Below are 16,485 nucleotides of genomic sequence, written 5' to 3' on the forward strand. Positions count from 1 at the left end.
AGCATCTCCAGAGAAAAGGAATAGGTGACATTTTGGATCGGTAACCTTCCCCAGACTGAATGCATTATGCAAATAAATCATTGACTTGATCATTGAGATTACTCTCTTTTGGCTCGAGGTGTGCACTGAACTCTTTGAAGACCATGTTAGGATTTTTACTTTGTTTTCATTTACAACCTTTGGTTGAAAAGTTCAACTCTTTGCCCTTTAATGCAGAAGGGGCATATTCAGTACTAGAAAACTGCTGAATGTGAATTTAAATGTTTTATACTTCAAGCATAGCAGTGGTTTTCCAATCCATCAGACTGAAATGGAGATCATTATCAAATTTTCACCCAGCTAGCCTCCATGTGTAAGAAGGCACTGCTGATTTAAACCAAATATAGACACAAATAGCTGGAGTGACTCAGAAACGAGTCTGAAGGAGGGTCTCGACCCAAAACATCATCTATTCCTTTTCTCCAAAGATGCTATCTAACCCGCTGAGTTACTCCAGCTTTTTGATTCCATCTTAGAATCACCACTAGTTAGTTTTTCCACTTACTTAGGAGGTAGCGTCTGGTTATTTTCCACAGCACTATTAGATAATTAGATACCCTAGCTAAGATAGGTAGTTTAATGACATGTTCTTTGATGAAACAAAGCTTGAGGTTGCTTTATATAGTTTGTTGTCAGTGGGGCATTGAAGAACTTAGTACTATACAAGTATTTTGTAATTTGGATCTCGATCCTGACAATAAATAAGAGGTGTAGCTGGATGTTGTTTGTGACACATCACATTGTGCAGAATGGCTGTGGTGTTTACCTCCTGCAATTAATCAGTACTTTTCAGAAAGCCATTCCTATTATAGCTAACAATTCGGGGTTCCATGACATCTTTGCGTTAGTCATGCTGTTGGGTAAGATTTAGATTACAGTCTGTGGTTAATGTTTGGGATGTGGGAGTTACCGTTGGAGTTATTATTTTAAATGTCTTTCAGGTGAGTGTGCAGAATACATCTCTATACATATAATTGCAATTTGCCCTGACTATCAAACTATGAATTTTACCATATCACGAAGACAATGACATATCAGGGTTCATCTAGTCACATGAAATTTTGTGTCTCCAGTCATTTTCATAGAAGTGGGGCAGTGGTAGAGTTGCTGTCTTACAGCGCCAGAGACCGGATTTGATCCTGAATACGTGGTGCTGTCTGTACGAAGTTTGTACGTTCTCCCTAGGAGTGTGAGCTTTCTCCCACACTTCAACGGTGTACAGGTTTGTAGATTAATTGGCTTGGTAATAAATGTATCTGCATGTTTGCTGTGTAGTTCACTGGTAGTCAAGATGGAACCCTTCAGACTGATTGTGGGGGACATGCTGGAAGAGAGATGGGGCAGGACAAAGCCCGGCAAGTAATAGGTGGATACACTTTGTGTGGGGGATTGATAGGCAGATGGCTGGGAGACAAAATGATAGTTGTGAAGTTAGAGGAAGAAATGTAGGTGGGAGGGTTTCCTAACACCAAGCCTTTAGCTACTAGTTTGGTAACTAAACCACAAAATCACTATATCGTAAAATCAGTATATCGTAAATATCACCAATTTCAGTGCTTCCTTTCACCAAAGTACACTCACGATCAGAAACCCCCCCCCCAAAATATATTGAGTGAAATAATTAAGAACTAGAACTGCTGCAAATTGTCACTTTAAATATAGTTCACTACTTAAAGAGTGAATTCTGGAGCAAATTACTTGGTTCAGAGCAGCTACTCCCTGGCCCAAGTGTGATGTTGGATATGTTTCTCTTGCATCGAGTTCAGATCCTTGCAACAACGCTAACCTGATTAAAGATGACAGCCGCACCAGGTAAGTCACAGTTTTTAATACCTTTTGTTTATAAGATGAATGTGACACTTAGAAGTCATGTCCCAGAATTTGGAGGAGAAAATTTGACAGCAACAGCTAGACCTGACCCAGGCACCCTTAAATGTGGAAGATCAGAAGCTGCTGTTACTGATAATGTGCGGTTCCTCAATGTACTGCTGTAATCCCCATTAAGGAAATGCCTGCAAAAAAATTTGACCCAAACTTTTATTTTAAGCACATCATTTGCAGTATAACATCCACTAATACTCTAGTTTTTAAACTGTACAACCAGTGCAAATACTATAGAAACTAATGAAATAAATTTAAGGAAATTAAAATCCATTCAATTTCGTGAGTTAAAATATCATTCACAAAAACTTTAATCATTTATGATTGTTTCAATCTTTATTTTACTCATGATAGAGAGCTTTTTGCTTCCTGATTTACTGTCTTCCAGAAAACGCCTTGTATAAGTTGGATCCCATAAATCTATCAAGATGCCTTGCAGCAACTCGCATGGATATGGGAATAACTGTTTCTGACGTCTACTGATCACTTTCTTTCTGGTTCAGAAAATAAGTATTAGAATTGTAGGGAGGAACATTTTCTATCCCCCAGTGCCAGGATAAAACTGGCAACTTTAGCAGAGCCAAACATAATGCAAAACTCCATTTACTCAAGCAACATCAAGTTTAGTAACAATTGAGTCGGAACAGTCCATTCTAAGCCTCGAGTAACCAGATGATGATAACAATTATTCTCCTAACATTATACTTCATCCAAATCTCAACCTCAGATCATTCACCGATAAAGCACAAGTGCAGGAAAAAGGAAAGCTATTCTTACTCTGCTGATTGAAACAATCAATTGATGTTCACTGATGTGGAAACCAACTGATTTAAATGTACTTTGTGGTATTATTTTGCATCAATTTAAACTCTAGTTTGCCAGGTGAGTAGCAGGAACAGTATGATAAGTTTTAACTAAATCTTTCCTAATCAGTGCATGGTTCTATAGGCAAGACCAAGTGCAGGCTCGGTGTTCATTTTGCTGAACACCTCTGCTCAGTCCACCTAGGCCTACACAATCTCCCGGTTGCTAAACACTTTAACTCCCCTTCCCACACTGACCTTTCTGCCCTGGGCCTCGTCCATTGTCAGAGTGAGGCCCACCATGAATTGGAGGAACAGCACCTCCTATTTCGCTTGGGCAGCTTACAACCCAGTGGTATGATTCTGATTTCTCAACCTCTAGTAAACCTTGCTTTTCCTCACTTCCCGTCCCTCATTCTCCGACTAGTTTCACGGTTCCCACGATTAGCTTTACTGATTGTCTGCCTCGTTGCCACCTTCATATGACAACAATGAACCATTCTATATTTCCTTGATTATTGTCTGCTTTGAGCTATTGTTTTCACTCCTTACCCATCCATATCTCTAATCTCCTTCTCCCAACACTGTCTGAAGAAGGATCATGACCCAAAACATCACGCACTTCTTCTCTCCAGAGATACTGCCTATCCCGCTGAGTTACTCCAGCATTTTGTGTCTATCATGGTTCCATTAGGTTTTCTGTTAACCCACTGATTGTTCCTACTTAATAAAAAAAACATTTTTCTTAATCTCTAGTGGTGATTATATCATATACTGTAAACAAGGTCACAATAAATCACAAATTAAAGTGTTTGCTTCAAACTTTACATCCATTTGCACAACTTGGAATCCATTTGGTTACAATTCCTGTAAGTGTAAGCTACATCAAGTACAAAAACAAAACCAATCAAAACACTTCACTCCAAGCCAATAGTAACTGGATAATGTTTGTAATGATAGCAATCCCCTTCTAAAAAGTTACTTATATGGAACATGTTTGGGAGAAATATCTTTTGTTTGCATTGCATCAAGGCACTCATTTTATACCCTAAACAGTAAAATAGTGAAAGGAGGTGGTGTTCCATCCAAGCAGTTATTGTAAAGACCATAAAACGTATCAACCACAATCCATCCCCTCATAAAAAATAATTAATCCTACTGGATAGGCATGTTTCCAAAGCATTCTTTCAATGCTTGGAAAATGGCTACTGGCCACTAAAACCAAGTTGTCCAATAAATATTTTTTCTTAAGTCATCCCATTAGTTTTGTTCACAAGAGTAACTAATTAATAGAGGTTTAGCAGCAATTATTCCATTAGTGAACTATTACAATAATTAAAGCTGAATGTTTTGTTCCTCTGTTGTTGCATGGAATGTAGAAGAGATGACTCTGCTATATACTTGACCTTTTCTGAAAAATCAGGCATTTGTTGTTAGCTGGCATATCAATCTAAAAGTAAAACAAAATATTAACATAGTAAGTGACCCCCACTTGCTTTAAGCACTCGCCACAAAATCCATCACAACCTTTAATATTCAAAAGATCTTTTGGTTTTATTTTATATTTTAACACAATTACTTATTTTGTTTGCATTGCTATTTTTACAAATGTGTTGCATGAACTGAAAGTCACAATTCCTAAGTGACTCAGTTAACCTTTTGAATATCTGGTCCAGCCTCTCCTGCTTCAACTTGTCACTTAAATAAGACTTTAGGATTTGTGTGTTTAAAAGAGCCAACACTGTTAAAGCACAAGGACATGAAAGAGGAGAACTCGGTGTTCATGCTGTGGGTTGGTAAGCTACCCAAGCAGAATATGGGGTGCTGTTCTTCCAGTTTGCATGTTGCCTCATTCAGGCAGTGGAGGGGACCCAAGGATAGACAGATGAGTATGGGAACAGGACGGGGAATTGAAGTGGATAACTATCAGGAGTTCAAAGTGGACAGAAGGCAAGTGTTTGACAAAACCTTTGCCTTGTCTACCTACGCTTTGGTGTCACTGATGTAGAGGAGACTGCATTTAGAGCATCATTCAATGGACAAGATTGGTTGGATGTGTGAGAACAGAATCTCGTATTCCATTTGGGTAGTCTACAACTTCAATGTAGACTTGCACAGCTTCAATGAAATTTCCATAGTTGTCACGTTAAAAAAATAGGTATTAACCAACAAAATCAGAGACTGGTTTACAATGAATGATTATTTATTCCCCCTGCCCTGTTCCCTTCTATCCAACATCCCTCCCTCTGGTTCTATATTTCATTCCCCACCTCCCTTCCTTATATGATTCCACCAATTGCACTTAACTCTTTTCCACCTCTTGGCCACAATTTCCATCCTTCTCTCGCCCACATGATACACCTGTCAATTAAATCTCTCCCCACCCAAAACATCATTGCCAATTCAATCCTTAAATTGATCTGGCTTGGCAAATGAAAACACCTGAGGATAGTTTACAATGTCATAAATGGTGGATAAATTGCATGGTATCCATATAAACACCTCCCCACAATTTTACTACCACTGAAATTGAAGTTAAAGGTGGGAGAGAGAAAGATGAGTTTCATGTAATGAAGCAAAGTAATCACTTAAAATGCAATAAGCAACAGTAAAATGTATCCCGAGATAATTAATTGGTGTTTATTCCATTTACTTTGGTAGTTTGAACATTTAGACAAGTAATTCATACCATCTGCTTGAATGTCATCCCATTTTCTTCAGCAAGCTTCTGTAATATGCTCACATCTCTCAAACCCCAGAATGGATTTCTTTCATGAAAAATATCAAATTTAGATGTTTTACAATTGTATTTGACTTAATAAAGTTTCTCTTTAAAAATAATAATTAAATTGTAACCATAAATTACCTCTGCCTTAAGCTCAAATCAAAATCTACGTTGCTTTGTGGAGTAATCGTGCCATTGATTGCATAGGGCTGCAGGAAAGATCAATATTAAATTAAATCAATGACTATCCATATTTATAAAAACATCCCTTCCAGAAATCTACTCAGCCAGTGAAGTTTCAATGTCCCTTAGAGCTCTATTTTATCAACCAGTACAGTCAAAGCTTGTAAATCTCTCAGAAGAACATCATTGTACAGACTAAACCACAGGAGAATTTGCATTATGATTCTGCAGGCCCTTTTATCTATTGTGTAAACAGGTGCTATCAGGGACATTTAATATTGTCTCGCTACAGCAAATCAGTAGGACAGGCAGCATCTCTGGAGAAAAGGAATAGGTGACGTTTCGGGTCGAGACCCTTCATCAGTCTGAAACGTCACCTTTTCTCCAGAGATGCTGTCTGACCCGCTGAGTTACTCCAGAATTTTGTGTCTATCTTCAGTGTAAACCAGCATCTGCAGTTCCTTCTTACATAAGCTATGGCAAATGCTGTGGGAACATCATATCAAGACCAATGCCAACACTCTAAAATGGTATGAAAATCAGCTACTTCTGTACGTCAGTTTAACTGTTAAAACTGAAATTTCAGCAGCTGTTTCTCCAGCTTCCAAGGTCATGCAGCAAAATAAATCAGATGAAAAAAAATTGGCAGACCAAGCTAAATCTATTTGATATTTTTGCAAAGATTCCTGTGCGTTTGACTGTAACCACCATTTTCACAGCTCTACAAACCAGAGAGGTGTAGGATAAAATATTGGAAAGAAGGATTTGCATTAAAGATGGACTTGCATGGTATGGCAGCTGCACCATGGCAGACAGGGAGAGGCTTCAGAGGGTAACCAGGACAGCGCAGAGGATCATTGGCTGCCCTCTTCCCTCCCTGATGGACATCTACACCTCCCGCTGCCTTAGCAGGGCAAAGAAGATCATCAAAGACAGCTCCCATCCTGCGTTTGGACTGTTCGACCTGCTGCCCTCTGGAAGGCGCTATAGGTGCATCAAATCCAGGACAAACAGACTCAGGAATAGTTGCTTTCCGAGAATTATATCTACTATAAATTCAAATTCACACATGCATTGACTACACCGCCCAACACAGACTTCCATCTGTATATATGTATATATGTATGTAGCGCCGCAGAATTTGTGCACCTATTCCCCCCCCCCCCATCTCCCTTCTGTTTTTTGTTTTTTCTGTTTCTTGTTTTTTGTGCTAAATTGTATGTATGCACTGAGTACAAGCAGCTTTCAGTTTCACTGTACATGTATAGTGACAATAAATGGCATATCTATATCTTTTCCATGACTATGCAGTTTCTGAACATTTAACCTACATCACAATGATTTAGTGTTACATGTGAATTTGAGTGGGATGCCACTTGAACTTCTAAAGACCTACTAAATGGTCAGCATTTTAAGCAGCTGGTGGAGTTGATTTAAACAGTGGTCACAAGGACACAGTACAAACACATTATTTATTCTCAGTGGTAGAGGTCAGCCTGCAATCTATGACAAAAGAAAACCAAACATCAGCTTGAGCAGATGGCGCTCTTCTGTGGGGTGGGTTATCTCCGTTGTCATGGAGACAACTAGCCTGCTCACTGATCTGATAAAAAAATGACTGACACAGCCAGATACAAAGGGCAGAATATACTCATTGTTGCATATGAACAAATGACATGCACTAGAACAACATCCCCCAGAACCTAAATTGCTCATTCTAGTTACCTAGGAGATGTATACAGGAATCAACATCTTTCATCTGCGTTAAAACAATATATTAAGGCCTGGTTGATCCCATACACGAACTGTGGGCTGCGTGATTATTTAGTTTAGGGATACAGCCTGCTAAGTCCATGCCGACCAGCAATCACCCTGAACACTAGCACTCTCCTGTACATTAGGGAGAATATATAATGTTTTACCAAAGCCAATCAACCTACAAACCTGTACATCTTTGGAGTGTGGGAGGAAACCGGAGCATCTGGGGGACACTCACATGGTCATGGGGAGTACGTACAAATTCCACCCTGAGTCAGAATCAAACCTCGGCAGTAAGGCAGCAACTCTACCACAGTGCCATCGTAAACACGATGAAGAACTTCAATCTGGAAATGATAAACTTTCTACAGCATTAAGCACAGCCAAGTTAAATATTCCTAGCAATGTACTTTATTGCTACTTCTCCAGGGTAACTTGTCCTTTCATTTTTGACTAATCTTTAAAAATGATTTTTAATTGGTAAATTTACTATGGAAATATTAGGTGAAAATCTGCACAGTTTACTAAATGCTCAAAGTCTCCAAAATGTTAAAAGTTGCAGCCGAACAAAGATAGACAATATACTTAGTTGTCCACAGCTTTGCACCTGAAGCACAGATTACCTGAAATAATTTGTCTCTATTTCAGTTCTACTTTTGGCTTCTTATTCTTTCTGTTTTTTGGAAGCAGTAAATATTCGTTGGTTCCTTCTTAGTCCTTAATCGGCATAAAGCAAACTCCTCTTGCTAGCCTGTCAATATCTTCCATGGAGGGCTCCTCTCTGACCGCTTGTTCACATCAGCGTTCCCCTGTCTAACCTTGTGATGGCGCAGTTTGCAGATATAGCTTTAAAACTTACCACCAAAGGCTTCTTTAAAGTAGCATATATGAGAATATACATATTATCAGGAAATAAAAACACATTCCAAGGGAGGGAACAATTATTAAGATGACTGAATTTAGAAACTTCAGTGCACTCAAAGGATTCGCAAGGGCAATGTTATAGCTAGGCATCAATCATCTTCTTGGTTGTGAGTTCCCCAACCCTCCCATCCCAAATGCAAACATCAGTTGTGCCTGGAATCTAAAGCAGGGTTCAGACAGTGTCTTTAGTTGGGGTTGATGAGGATAAAGGAGGTAGGCAGCCAGGCAGTAGTCCAGAACAAAATTTTCACTTGAAATTGTCTAGCCCAGTAAAAGCGAGCGATTCAGTTTGTTTGGCATCCTAATCACTACTCCCTAATTCACATTGTCACTTTCATCAGTCCCTCCAGCACTCATTGCCTGCATAGACCCATTGTTAACAAACTTGTCATTTTATGTCTCAATTTCCTCCTGTCACCGGCACAGTGCAGCGGTAGAGTTGCTGCCTTACAGCGCCAGAGACCCAGGATCGATCCCGACTACGGGTGCTGTCTGTACAGTTTTACATTCTCCCTGTGACCTGCGTGGGTTTTCTCAGAGATCTTCAGTTTCCTCCAACAGTCCAAAGACATAAAGGTTTGAAGGTTAATTGGCTTGGTAAATGTAAAAAAAGTCCCTAGTGGGTGTAGGATAGTGTTAATGTGTGGGGATTGCTGGTCGGCGCCGGCCAAAGGGCCAGTTTCCACGCTATATTTCTAAAACTAGAACGAATAAAACTAAAACCTGAACTCTAATCCCCCAAATTATTCCCTGTGTTATGTTCCTCACATCCTATCTTCTTGACAAAATCTTTTGTTATCTAGACCTAGACCTTTTTGTTTGGCTTGGTATCAAATATTGTTCGACAATAGTCGTGTAATACACATCGGGATGGTTGACTATGTTAATGGTGCTAAGTACAGATTGGTGCTGTTGCCCTATGCCCAACATGAAAATCAAGGTTCTGTATGGTTTTACAGCCGCACTCTACTTTGGTATCATTATGTAACAAGCTCATTGATTCAGATTTGGTCCCGCTTGCTAAAGCATCTCAGTGTTCATGCGGTGAACATTTCTCCCATTTACAATACTGCGCAGTACATCAATTCTCTGAAAATAAATGATCCAGCAACACAATGGTGTAATGAAACCACTGTAAAAACTAATTTGTTTCCTGTATTGCTAACATGACAATAATATTACTGGCTACATTAGGAAGCTATAGGTTGTAAAATAATTGAATCTCATGGCTCACTTACCCCATAAGTGATCAATACGGCATTTGGTTTCAGTAATTGGCTGGCTCCTTTGAAGAGACCCTGCAGGAATAAGAACATTTGCACATGATAACTAGCAGCTTGAAAGAATATTAATTGTTAGGCAGGTGATCGTTTTCATAAATTTCTTCCAATATGCACAATCAGATTTGCTTGGCCACTTCAATTTACATTCAATGGTTGCCAAACTGTCTGTGAAGATGGCCCTTATCTGGTAAGTGAGGTGAAACGTTGGAGGGATTACAAAATAATGAAAGCCATGGATAGAGTGAATGTGGAAAGGATGTTTCCACTGATGGGAGAATCTAGAACCAGAGGTCATGGCCTCAGAATTAAAGGGCGCTCCTTTAGAAAGGAGGCGAGGATGAACTTCTTTAGGGTAGTTAATCTGTGGAACTCATTGCCACAGAGGGCTGTGGAGGCCAAGCCAATGGATATTTTTTAAAGCAGATAGACAAATTCTTGATTAGAACGGGTGTCAAGGCAGGAAAATGGGATTAGGAGGCAGAGATCAGCCATGTATGAATGGCAAAATAGACTCGATGGGCTGAATGTCCTAACTCTGACCCATTGCCACCACCAAGACAACGGGCCTTTAAGGCCAAGTAAATACTCCATAATTTTAAGAACTTGAAGGATGTAAAATGACACAAGAAACGTGAGAAATCTTTTATAATGCTTCAGTGTAATCTTCTATTCTTATTCTCACGTACTTAAGTACGATTGTAGTTTTTCTATGCTTTGATTTTTACTGAATTGTACGCAATAAAACAGATTCACTGTAACAAGGAGCATGTGACAATAAAGTACCGCTGTACATTGAACTGATATTAATGTGGTATCTTTATACCAATCAACCATTTTACTGCAGCTGATCCCATTCCTTTTTACTTTCAAAGGTCATTTGAATTATGGAGGATATACATCAAACATCTGAGATATTTGAAGGAACTTTACAATAGGTCTGTTCCTTCCTCAGTCTTGCAGATTTCCCCATATCAATTTAGTAACCCCTTGAACCCAATTGCTTTCTCCAGCCTCAAGTTGCAACTCACGCCCTACACAGTTTTGAACATCATTTAGCGTACAACTCTTTCCTCATTTTGCCAAATACTGTCACTTAAGTAGCTATTGGCCTTTGTTTGATTCAAGTCAAAAATTTCAGATTGTGGACTATCTGCCACCAGCTTAAAAAGGCTTTTCAAAACTCATCTCTTTGATCTTGGTCCTTCCTAATCTTTGAATTCCTACGCAATGATCAATCTTGCCACAAGGACCCTTATGATGCTGGGATATAGATGATGTTATGAATTTTGACAAGTCAACAGATAATGTTAATTGCTTTCAAACAAAAATTATCATTTAACAAATTAATAAATTGACAAATTGAAACTAAATGCTGCTGTAGCTTTTACTCCATGCTACATGAAATATGAATAATGAAGCATTTTAATTTACGGATAATTGGAATTAATTGGAAAACAATGAAAACATGAAAATAGCGATTATTATTGAATTTACTTTCCATCCGTTGTAATCGGTTCAATTAAATACCCAGTTTATGCCATTCTTCTGGCCTTTTCCCTGGAACATCAGAGGTTGAGGGGAGTATATAAAAGTATGAGAGGCATAGATTTGATAGACAGTTTTTTTTTTTAAACACAGTGGTGGGCAAAGATCTTAGAGCAAATCTGCTCTAAGATCTTTGGTGGTGGGGGCCTAGAACGCATTGATAGGGGTAGTGGTGGAGGCAGAGCCAATAATGGCTTTTATTGGCAACGACATTTCGTTCAGACCGAAAGGTCTGAATGACAAATAAAGGATCTAATCTAATTCTAATTCTAATGGCTTTTAAGAGGCTTTTAGATGGATACATGGAAGTGAAGGAATGGAAGCACATAGATCATGTACAGGCAGATGAGATCAGTTTAACTTGACATCATGTACGGGACAAACATTATCGGCTGAAGGGCCCGTTCCTGTGGGGTACTGTTCTACATTGGTTCTATAAACCAATTCAACAAGATGAATTTACACAAATTAACTGGTCTCACCTTGGTGCACTTCAGCTCTGAGATGTGAATCATGTTAATATTTAAAATAAGATCAAAGGTGTTTGGTTGCAATCCTCCCCAAGTCTCCCAACTCTGAGCGCAGTCAATATTAAGTGGCTGTTTAACATTCTCCACTCGCGTTGCTGCAATATATGCAGAAATACTGGAAAAAAAACAGCAACAATACTTTACAGTAAGGCAACATGCCAATTGACAATGAAAATCAAAAAGCTGCAGATGTGGAAATCTGAAATTTAAAAAGAGTGCTGGAAGCAAGTCTGAAGAATGGTCTCGACCCAAAGCGTCACCCATTCCTTCTCTCCGGAGATGCTGCCTGTCCCGCTGAGTTACTCCAGCATTTTGTGTGTCTGTCTGCTGGAAACAATCAACAGGTCAGGCAGCATCTGGTGAATGTTTCCAGAACTTTCTGTTACACCGGTTGCAAATGAAATACTGTTGAAGGCAGTCCAAAGCTACAATCCAATTCTGGAGTGCACATTTGTCTTTACTCAAAACATATTCTGCAAATTTAGCAATTAAAAGTCTTACATCGTGCTTGGTGGTCAAAATATATACCTCACACTTCAAAGCATTTCATATGCTTATCACATTTAGACGGCAGCAATTATTTTTGTCATTCAACTTAACGATACTAATTTGTTCACATATAAGCAGGTGGTGAAAACTACCATACACAAACCAGTCGTGTATGCAAATTCAATACATTAAAATCATACAATTTCTTCCAGTTGGTTACAAGCTTCACATCCAACGATTATAAAGAGTAAAAGCAACCATCCAGAAACTGCAGATTAGTGAAAGCAATGATACATTACTAATCTTATTTTCTTTAATGGTCTTGGAAAGATTATAGGAGATAGTATAAAGTATGTGTGTGCACATATGTGGCACATTGATCTCAGTATGTTTTAACCTTGATAGAAACGGCAATGGCAGATCTGAAATGTGACAAACAGGTTTTGTCCCTCCTATAGTTTGTCTAACATGGGTGTTTAGATGATGAGTTGAAACCAGATAAATTCCCTCTACAAAATTCTTATGGGCCCCTTAAAGAATTTCTTACTTTTCTTACTATAATGCTTTCAATAGGCCATTATGCTTTAGACTCGCTTTTACAATAGGCAGTCGTATTCCTTACGTCTAAACATTCAAGTCTATGCAACATTTAAATATTTTCTCCAAATCCACCTTCTTTATAATACAAAAAAAGACAGTGCTGGAGTAACTCAACGAGCATCTCTGGAAAACATGGATGGGTGATATTTCAGTTTGGGGCACTTCTTCAGACTGAAGTCAGTCTGAAGACGCGCGCGACCTCAAATGCTGCCTATCCATGTTCTCCGGAGATGTTGCCTGGCCCACTTTGTTACTCCAGCACTTTGTGACTTTTTAACAAACCAGCAACTTTATAATGCAGTTAATGTAATTCATCTCCCTCTTTGCTGGCACAGTTAAATTTCACTTCTGGTACTTGAAGATAAGGAATGGAATATTTACTCCAATAAGTATCATGTTTTAATCATTAGTAATTGCCGCAGCATAATATCAGTGCATATAAAACTTGGGCAGGTTTCTCGATGCGAGTCGAGACCATTCTTCAGGCTCGAAACGTCACCTATCTGTGTCCTCCAGAGATGCTGCCTGACATGCTAAGTTTCTCCAACATTCTGTGCCCTTCTGTGTATTAATCAGCATCTGCAGTTCTTCTTTACTGCCTTTGCCGCATGGGTAGCCTCACAACCAAATGTAAGCAAGTTATTCGATCATGACATCGATCAGATCCTTTCCACAACCACACGCTGACAATCCCACCGAAAATCAAACCTTGGACAAACTGGTCTCGATTCTAAATGTCATTCATTCCTTCTCCCCAGAGATGCTGAGTTACTCCAGCATTTTGTGTCTATTCCGGGGTGAGGGTTGTGGATGAAGGGCAGGGGCACGGAGGGACGGAAAGGAGACAGGGTGAGTATGGGGTAGTGAATGCTGCGCGGTGCCTGGTGGTGGGAGAACTGTGAGTGAGGGCATAGGCTGCAGCTCTGGGCTGCCAGGCTCCACTAAGGAACAGGTGCCCGAGGCAACCTCAGGGCGATGGAGGGGCAAAAGCAAAAAACTTGGGTGCTGGAAACATGAAAGCAGGAAGAGCAGGAAGACCCCAGCCCGGCCCCCCCAGTGTGTTTAACCTCACCCATCACTCAATCATCAATGACTCCAGCAACACTTCTCCTGCAACCTTACCCTCACCCCATCCACTCCTCACTCTTACCTACATACCTCACCCTAATCTCCACTCCTCACGAGTCCTGAACCTTACCCTCACCCCCTGCTCTGCCCTCATTCACATCCTCACCCCCACTCACAGCCCTCATTATCATCCTCACCCCTCACTTTCACTCCTACCACTTACACCGACCCTCAGCCCTCACCTCTCCCCCATCCCCACCCTCAGCCCTCTCACATGCACTCCCCTCATCCTCAGCCCTACCCCTTACCCTCAGCCCTGCCTTTATGCCTTCACCCTTACCCTACAAATCCACTCTCAGCCCTCATTCTCATCCCTCTCACCCCTACCACTCACACCCACCCTCACCCCTCTCCCTTAATTCTCACCCCTCACCCTCAGCCCTATCTCATCCCCTCACCCCCAGCCCTACCTTCATCCTCACCCCACCCAGCACTACCTCCACCCCTCATACTGACCAATATCTTCACACCCGCCCTCATGCCTCACCATCCCCTCTCCCCACCCCTACCCCTTACACTCATCACTACCTTCACCCCCAGCCTCACCTCATACACCCTCATCCTCACGCCCAACCTCATCCCTCTCCCTTCATTCTCAGCCCCTCTCCCCACCCTCACCGCCATCACTACCTTCACCCCCAGCCCTCCCCTCACTCCTCGCGGTATCTGTCGGAGCCCGGGCGGACGGACGATGCCCCGGGTTTGCCTGGCTGCCTGCGGGCCCCCACCTCTCCAGGGAGCGTTGCTCCAGCTCTGAGGGCTGCCACACGACGGCGGGCAAGGCCTGGGCGAAGTGCACCGTGTGCTGCCCGGAGCCCGACGCCAGCTCCAGGGCGAGCGCGGGCTCTGCCGGCTTCAGCTGCCGCCGGATCACACGCAGGATGGGCTCCTTGTTCCTCTCGGCTGCCGGCGCCACGATCATGCTGCGGGCGAGAGCGGGTCGCCAGAGCCGCCACAGCCGCCGAGCCGTCGCCGTCTCCCTGTCTCTCACCCACCCGGCGCCTCAAACTTTCCCCCGGCTGCTGGGCGACAGCCCGCGCTGCCCCCTGGGACCTGTAGTCAGATTCTTCCCCCAGCGCATGCCCAGACCTCACCGTGAACTACAACTCCCGGCGGGCAGCGCGCCCTTGCTCCCATCAGTCACATGTGAGCCCTCCTTTTAGCAATGTTACAACCAAAGATCTTATAGCTCTAAGATCCTTGGTTACAACATCTTGAGATTTTAAAAATCAAGTCTGCAACTTGTGGTCCACCAAATACAAGCAGTAAAAAATCCCTGCTCCTATACTCAAATCCTTTTGCAATGAAAGCTTTCATACCATTCGCTTTATTAAAACCGAGATGGAAGAACTTTTTTTTTCACACAGAGAGTGGTTAATCTCTGGAATTCTCTGCCCAGAGGGTAGTTGAGGCCATTGACTTAATACATAGAGGGAGTTAGATGTGGCCCTTGTGGCTAAGGGGATTAGGGCAGGAGTAGGCCATTCGGCGGGATACGAGTTGGATGATCAGCCATGATCATATTGAATGGCGGTGCAGGCTCGATCATCCGAATGGCCTATCCTGTACCTAATTTCTTATGTCTCTATACCCTATGTTATCCCATCAAATAAAGCATAAAAAATAAGTTCAATTTGACACCTAATTCACTTTCATATCTTCAGTATTAAAAAAGTTATGGGCATTTTCACTCGGAAATTAGCATAGTTCCCTATTGCTTTTCCATTGACTTAACACAAAAGCTGTGATCAAGGACAGTCAAAAGCCCATAACTTTCTTAAAAATTAAGAGAACTGAAAGAAATGTTCAGTTATTATAGATTGAAGCATTCTGAAACAAATATGAAACAACCTTATTTGGATGACCTGAAATTAAAGCATATAATTAGTTAGTTACCCAATTGTAGCTAATTACAAAATTCAATGACTAGATCTAAAAATCTATCCATTTCTTAAGAAAAGATTAACATTTTTAAATTGCCTAAGTGTCCAAATAACATTCACACAAGAATTCACAATATAAAATCTATCTATATATTAAACCCCTCACCCCCTTCACCCCCGCTGCAAGTAAGAATTCCAATTTTCAGTTTCAGGACATATGACAATAAAGCACTCTTGACTAATACATGTTCCTCCTCATGTTTCATGACATGTCAGTTTGAGGACGTATCTTAATACTGTTTATTGTAGTTTAAAAATATAAAGCATTATTGAAGTTATTTCGTTAAAGAGAGGTTAGGATCTCTAAACAATTCAGCACCTAAGAAAATTAAATCCAATCAGTGGAACAAATGTTCACAGACAGAATGATCAAAATGTAGTCATTAAACTCAATTACCCGACAGGAAACGAGCAGTGGGGCTTAACATGTTTAAAACCCATTGCTTAGTCAGTGGGTTTCCATGGAAACTTAATGCTCTCTATTTCAGAATGGTTATTCCACTTTTCTCATTTCTCTTTGAGAGACAGAAAGAATCCTTTGATATTACCTAAGAGTGCCATTAGAATTCAGCAGAGTATTATCGTGTAGAAACGACGCCAACAATATGTTGCCATCATATATTTTATTGTTTACTCCATTCCCCGAATTACATA

General features: G+C 40.8%; 1 protein-coding gene across 1 annotated transcript; it reads right to left on the reverse strand.

The window, feature by feature from the left end:
- Positions 1–2,062: 2,062 nt before the first annotated feature.
- mettl26 (methyltransferase like 26) lies at positions 2,063–14,924 on the reverse strand. The gene is made up of 6 exons (XM_055651165.1): positions 14,617–14,924; positions 11,624–11,786; positions 9,552–9,611; positions 5,590–5,657; positions 5,413–5,491; positions 2,063–4,173 (listed from the first exon to the last, which is right to left on the reverse strand). Exons 1-6 carry the CDS (start codon positions 14,808–14,810, stop codon positions 4,117–4,119), a joined length of 621 nt encoding a protein of 206 aa, XP_055507140.1. The 5' UTR covers positions 14,811–14,924; the 3' UTR covers positions 2,063–4,116.
- Between the last annotated feature and the right edge of the window lie 1,561 nt (positions 14,925–16,485).

Source organism: Leucoraja erinacea, chromosome 20, assembly GCF_028641065.1.
Source record: "Leucoraja erinacea ecotype New England chromosome 20, Leri_hhj_1, whole genome shotgun sequence".
Taxonomy (NCBI): domain Eukaryota; kingdom Metazoa; phylum Chordata; class Chondrichthyes; order Rajiformes; family Rajidae; genus Leucoraja; species Leucoraja erinaceus.